The sequence below is a fragment of the Dioscorea cayenensis genome, unplaced genomic scaffold, assembly GCF_009730915.1.
Source record: "Dioscorea cayenensis subsp. rotundata cultivar TDr96_F1 unplaced genomic scaffold, TDr96_F1_v2_PseudoChromosome.rev07_lg8_w22 25.fasta BLBR01000460.1, whole genome shotgun sequence".
In the NCBI taxonomy this organism is placed as follows: Eukaryota; Viridiplantae; Streptophyta; class Magnoliopsida; order Dioscoreales; family Dioscoreaceae; genus Dioscorea; species Dioscorea cayenensis.
In genome coordinates this window covers 32,575-39,529 of record NW_024086851.1, presented here as the reverse complement: position 1 = coordinate 39,529, position 6,955 = coordinate 32,575, and the positions used below count along the sequence as shown (strand labels likewise).

The window sequence follows — 6,955 nt, the reverse complement described above, 5'->3', positions numbered from 1 at the left end:
AATAAATAAAAACTCTAATTATTAGATTAAAATAATTTTTCTTTAAATATTGAGTTGAATGAAAAATTTTTATTTAAGCTGCTCAAAATTTGACTTCAATAATATTGATAAAAAATAAAATTTTTAAAATTAAAATTTTATTTTTAAGTAATTATAAATTTTTTTTACTAACATTACTAATTTATTAAAATTAATCATTGAAAATATATTTAGATAAATTAATGATCGAAAAATAATATATTTTTTTTATTTTTGGGAAAGGGGGTCATTTTGAATTGGATTTAGTCCAAAAGTAAGGGGTAAATTCGTAATTACATTAGAACATTGACAGGGACTAAACAGATAATAAATAGAAGTAGTTATGCGGGGGACTTTTTGTAAAATAAAATTCCCTCCTCCTTCCTGTTCCTCAACCTTCGCCATTATCTCCGAATTGCTCCGGTTCTCACGGAAACCCTAATTATGGTTTCCTATTCCCTCGCTAGCATCTCCAATGCTCCAATTCCTCCCAAATCCATTCCCTGGAACCCCTTTCTCTCCGGTTCCTCTTCATCTGGATCCCAGATTCCCCTCCACCCCCGGCGATGCTTAGGTATATGCCCTGTTTTGTTTTAATCAGTGTCTAGGTTGGGAAATTTTCTGAATTTTTTGGGAATTTGCTTCTTTTTGCAGATTTGAAGAATGGGAGGAAGGATGGAGTTGGTTGGAGATCGATCGGTTGTGCTGTTTTGAGCCCTGTGGAGAAAAAGGTGTGCTTTTGGAGGAATTTGTTTGGATCAATTGAGAGGAATATGTTTGAAAAAATTTGGGTTTTCTTTAATTTTTTGCAGGATATTGGGATTGTCAAGGAGAAGAGTGTTTCGGTGGTTCTCTTGGCCGGAGGGAATGGAAAACGAATGGGGGTATATGTTTCTTTCTTTCTTAGTTTTTTTTTTCTTTATCTTACTTTCTTTGATTTATATTGATGTTGGTGTTGAGGGGGTGTTCTGAGTGATTTCTGTGAGTGAAAAGTTTGTTTTTTTAATCTGTGGATATTTTAAAATGTATGTTCTTAATTGAAAACTTCAATTTTTACTCATAATTTGGGTTGCTAAATTTGTGAGAATTGCAATTGGATGCTAGTAGCTTTTAATGATTTGTGATTTGAAAACTCTAGCATGTCAACAGTTGTTGTTTAATTGACTAACTTTGATGTATAGGAGTTGTTTTTTTGGTTTGACATGGTGGACTTCTAAACTAATAGCTGTTAATGTATTGAATGCTCCCAGTTTTCTGTTTTCACATTCCTCAGTTCTAGAATATCTTAAAATCAAAATTCGAATTTAACTAGTTAACTTTAACTATTTTTTAATTAATTGATTAATATTATTTTTTTGAACAAAATTTTCCATATTTTGAAAGTTTATGTGGAGTGTCCTCAACTTTCTAATCAATTTATAACTGGCAAAGAATTATGATATACCTATTATGCACAACTTTTCATTGATGCATATCAGGCATGATAATATATTAATATTATTTCGTGTTCACTAGTAGAATGATTCTTGTTTTTTAATTTTCACGTTACAATTCTGACATCAAGGTTTCTTATATTGTTGTATGTTCCACAGGCTAGCATTCCAAAGCAGTACCTCCCTCTTTTAGGACAACCAATTGCATTGTACAGGTAATTCTTTCTGATAGTTATTCTATAATATGTATTTCTACACGTTCTATACTTTTTGTATGAGAGAACTTTGGCATCTTCTTGCAGTTTCTACACATTCTCTGAAATTCCTGAAGTGAAAGAGATAGTTGTAGTATGTAAGCCATCCTACAGGGATGTATTTGAAGGTTGAAAGCTTCTTGGCCTCTCATTCATTGAAAATTTCAATTTCAATCCAAGATCCTCAGGATACTGGTAAGCTTAAGAGGAATCCTCATCAATAATTTTTTCCATGGCTCCAGATTCCAGTGTGAGGAGACGAGTGGATCTTAAGTTTGCATTACCTGGAAAAGAAAGACAGGACTCGGTTTACAGTGGGTTGCAGGTACATCTTTCTCTTGTATGTTCCTTTCAACATGTTGTACATGCCATCTGTAGAATTCAAAATTAGAATAATTGGCTTTTTCATCTCTATTGCAAATGAAACCTTAGTGGGTTATTGAATCACATTCAAAATTTTTAGAACTAATTGTACTGGTGAGAAGTCGTAATGCTAAATCATGTTCTGGGGAATAGTGTGTTAACTCATTCTTCACTTGTATATATATATATATATATATATATATGTTCATACAAACACACTTTGGAAAAGTATATTATTTCTGAGTCTTATGTTTTATGTTTGTTTTCTTCTTGATGGTCACACTCCAATAAAGGGATGCCTTGGCTCTGTTGTAAAGTTGCTTGTTGGAAAGTAAAGTTGCTTGGTGGCTACCAGAGATTTTGTTTTGATGCAAGGAAAACGTTCTATCTGCATTTTAGGATAAAGTACACATTGTTGAAAAGCTTATGCACCAGAATAGTAGAATTCCCTAATATTTGAACCTTCCTGTTGAATGCTTTCGTTATTGTGAGAGTCTTTAATGATTGATATTCATTTTGCTTTTCCAAATCTTGATCATCTTTCTTTTTTACAGGAAATTGATGGAAGATCAGAACTTGTTTGTGTACATGATTCAGCTAGGCCTCTAGTTTCAGTTGCTGACATAAAGAAGGTCACTCATACTTTTACATCATTTGTTTGGGATACCAGACATAGCTTATATTTTTGTTACTTCACAGGAACCACACATTGTTTTAGTTCTCAAGTATTAATGTCTTTCATTTGTTCGTAGAAAGCAAACTATATGATAATCTAGTCTAGTTTTACAAACAAATAATTTGATGGTGCCGAGTATGAAGCCAATATTAAGTTTTTGGTATTCATAGTAAAAATACTATTTATCAAACCATTATTTGAAAACTCAATTTCATTTTTGACCAGGTTAAGAGACTGGATGCTTTGAAAGCATCTCTTCAATTACAATGCATAAAATGACAACTATATATTAAGAATTTAAAAAATGGAAAAGATAAATAATATAATATAAAGTCAATCCAGATGTATTAAAATTCTTATTTAGAGGTTACTATATTGCATTGGACCCTAAGATGTAAGGCACAGGTTTGTCTAAATAGCATACAAAGTTTGCAGTAGAAATATCAAGAATTTTTATGTTCGATGGATGTCTTTAAAAGTTTAACAAAATCTTTTTAACTTCATTCCCACCCACCCACCCAACATCTATTATTAAAATGAAATCGACTTTTACCGTGCAGTATTCAGTACTAGTTGCTCTTTGTTGTGCTTTAGTTTGGAATGAAGCCTTGCTTTGATATACTCATTCAAGTTACTGGAAACGAGGAACACATGGTCATGGTATTTAAAAGCGAATGAGGCGTGCGCCTTGAGGCGCGCCTCAAGGCGAGGCGCAAGGAAGCAGCCTCAAGGCGCACGCCTTGAGGGTGGAAAGTGAGGCTTAAGCCTCATTGTCAAGAGGCGCACGCACTGAGGCGCACCGCCTCAGTGCGTGTGAGGCTTAAGCCTCAAAAAAATCCTGACTTTTTTTATATCATTTTAATTTTTAAAACAAATAAAAATATTTATATTTATATACTTTTATTAATAAAAACTTATATATGTAAAATTCAATAACAAAACTCATCAACACCTATGGTTTTGCAAGTAGTACGTACCAATTTAATTTTTTAATCTAAAGATTATGTAAAAATGACAAAATTTATCAAGATAAACTGCAAATAAGATAAGATGAGTTACAAATAAGATAAAATTACATATAAGATAAGATGGGTTACAAATAAGATAAGTTATAATTTTATTAATTTTTGAAAAAAAAAATATTTTATAAATAAAAATAATATATTTTAATAAGTTTCAAAAAAATATTTATTTTATAAATAAAAATAATATATTTGTTACTTTGTATTTGGTAGACAATATTGTTGTTGTTTTTTCCAAAAAAAAAAAATTTTTTTTGAGGCTTACGCCTCAAAACGCCTCGAGGCTTACGCCTTGCCTCACGGTTGAGAAGAGCCTCAAAACCCGCCTTGGGTTTTTAAAAACCTTGCACATGGTTGATTTTCTAAGTCATTCTCTTACTTGATTATTATCACACCTTTTTCTTATGGGCTAAAGTGCATGCAGTGTTCTTGAGTAGTTATTCTTAACTTCCATCCTGACCACTTATTGTAGTTATTGTAGTCAGTAAATTGGTCATTCTTTTGACAGGCAATTTAGCTTATTGTCTTGTTCGCTGGTTTAATAAATCATAGAAGTTGAGTTTATATTTAACCTTGCCTTCTTCACCTCTATTCTTATCTATCCTTTTTTACATCTTTGCCTTTGTGCGGATTCTTCTTCTTCCCAGGCAAAACTATGCTTTGGAGTAACAGTCAATTGAAGATAATTTTGGATATGCTTGTTCAATTGTTAGGTTCTGAAGGATGGTTGGTTGAATGGAGCCGCTGTTCTTGGTGTGCCTGTAAAAGCTACAATAAAAGAGGTACATGCAAGCTTTTAAGGAATTTCCTTTAAAATTGTGTTAGCTGAGTCTGTGCTTTGGAGTCTGTTTGAATTATGAAATGCATGAAATGAACTTCCATGTTTCAGTAATTTCTGAGGATTCCCTGTATATTTGACAACACTTTGCTGTTTATCTTCTCTAATCTAGATGGAGGGATTTCATCATGCTAAATGCTATCATGGACTTACACATGTGGATTTTTTTTTTGTCACGTATTCCTCTTTATAATAGCCATGTTTTCCATGTTTCTGCACTTTGAGTTGTCTATCTTTGCAGATGTATCCTTCAAATTATCCACTGACCAAAGCATGCTGTAAGCTTTAACATGGATTATCATATACAGAGCATGCACTTCTACGAGGCTCAGAGCTGACCTTTTAAGTTGTTTAGCAGTACGAAATGCATTTTATGAGCCTCTAATTTTTAAATAAGTGATCTATTTTATAGGTCAATGATCGTTATTATGTTGTCAAAACCTTGGACAGGAAGGCACTTTGGGAAATGCAAACTCCACAGGTAACTAATAGGGGCATGTTTCCAATTTGGAACTGGCTATTGTATTAAATACATCATTAGAGATATGAGAAAAACCCTTTTTTTTTGTGGAATTATGTGCAGGTTATCAAGCCTGATGTGCTTAAACGTGGTTTTGAGCTCGTCAACAAGTATGCCTTCCTTTCTTTCGCCAGGATAAAAAAACAATGGGTCTTAGTTGCTAAATAATTCAGTCCCCATCTGCAAATTCAGATTGTCATGGGTGCTACATAATCACAATGCCATAATCACAATGTATCTTGGAAAGATCATTAGTCAGCTTGCCCAAGAAATTACTTTAATTTTATGCATTACTATATTGAATGTGATTATTATGGTATCAAATTATCTGCTAGAAACTGTCTTGATTTTCATGATCGTGTTTAGTTCCAATGCTTAAAAATTATAGTGCACACCAAAAAATGCCAAAATTCTCCCACCCATCTTTCTTATTATGCAATTAAAATTGGTTAATTTTTTGCCTTGACTATTAATTCTTGCTCTTTTCTCACAATAGGGAAGGCCTTGAAGTCACTGATGATGTATCTATTGTGGAGCACCTTAAACATCCTGTGTACATCACTGAAGGCTCATATACAAACATCAAGGTACCAAGTAATTTTAGCTACCACCTGGTGGTGATATAAACTTACCTTTCTGGAAGAAGATTATTTTTTTCTTGGCACAGAATAAAACAAAATAAAACTACATCAATTATTTCATAACAAACCATATGTTACCATCACAGAATCATCCTTTTCTCTCTGGTTACCATCTTCTTCCCACATCTGTCACAGGTTACAACCCCGGATGATCTATTGGTAGCTGAGAGAATATTGAACATGAAAGCAGGAGTTCTTGCTTAGTGTGTTTTCGGCTTTTGATTTTGTTCACTTAATGTCCCGAACAGGGAGCTCGAGCTTGTGTTGCCATTGAAGAATGTTCCTTTATCCATAATCCAACCTCAATAATCATATAGAAATTTTTGAGTCGATCTTTGCCTGAATGACAGAATGCCTTTATTCTTTTAGAGGAGCAAATAGAAACATGGAAACCTACAATTAAGATATTAATGTAGACACCAACTGTGACAATCCCTTGTGCTGCTCTAGTGTCTGCTGTCGGCTATCTGTTCTTCAATTTCATCAGGCACCAATCTAAACATGGTAGGCGGCTTGTCTTTGCATAATTTTCAATGGATAATGAGATCAATTTCTTCAATTATATATTTATGTACATATGTATGCATTTATGAAGGATTGTATTATTTTGTACCTTCCCTTTCTTAGCTCTACTGGTTTTCCAAACCATTGTATCCAGGTTCTGTATCATGACTCCTGTATAATATTTTATCATATTTATTTTTCCAAATGTCCATGTAATAGATCTTATGTTGATCGTTACCAGCATTAATAAGTATATATATATATTGTAAAATAAGTAATGTACTTGTTTTCTATGCCCAACTTGGTGTTCGAGTTGTATGTATGCAATGAGCTTGGTGAAATTGAATAGTTATTGACAATTTTACCAACTCTTTCCTTTCGGAAGCCTTCAGTTACATCTGTTTTCAGCTCCTTGATTTAATGTAATGGATTTTCTTCCCAAAGCTTTGACGAGACGGACTTCGGCACTGAAAGGTCACTTTCATACTGGTAAATGGTGCTGTTTTGTGCCATGATTTTGTTCTGAGTTTTTAAGCATAATGCAGGTTCTACATCTACCGGCATTTGAGAGCCTTCATCAGGTGCCAGAGTTTTCTGCGCTCGATCTTTTGTCCTGTTCTGGATACCTTGGAGTAAGACACACTTAACCCAATGACCGATATTGGCTTGTGTTTCCTTGTTCAATG

The 6,955-nt window shown here is 33.4% G+C and overlaps 1 protein-coding gene across 1 annotated transcript; it reads left to right on the top strand.

Moving 5' to 3' along the window:
• The first annotated feature begins 383 nt into the window (after window positions 1-383).
• Window positions 384-6,487, top strand: LOC120254460 (2-C-methyl-D-erythritol 4-phosphate cytidylyltransferase, chloroplastic). Its single transcript, XM_039262557.1, has 12 exons — window positions 384-592; window positions 673-749; window positions 831-902; window positions 1,611-1,666; window positions 1,754-1,833; window positions 1,948-2,030; window positions 2,623-2,700; window positions 4,480-4,548; window positions 5,017-5,085; window positions 5,188-5,234; window positions 5,621-5,711; window positions 5,901-6,487. The coding sequence occupies exons 1-12, from the start codon at window positions 463-465 to the stop codon at window positions 5,967-5,969; spliced, it is 921 nt and encodes a 306-aa protein (XP_039118491.1). The 5' UTR covers window positions 384-462; the 3' UTR covers window positions 5,970-6,487.
• Window positions 6,488-6,955: the final 468 nt, after the last annotated feature.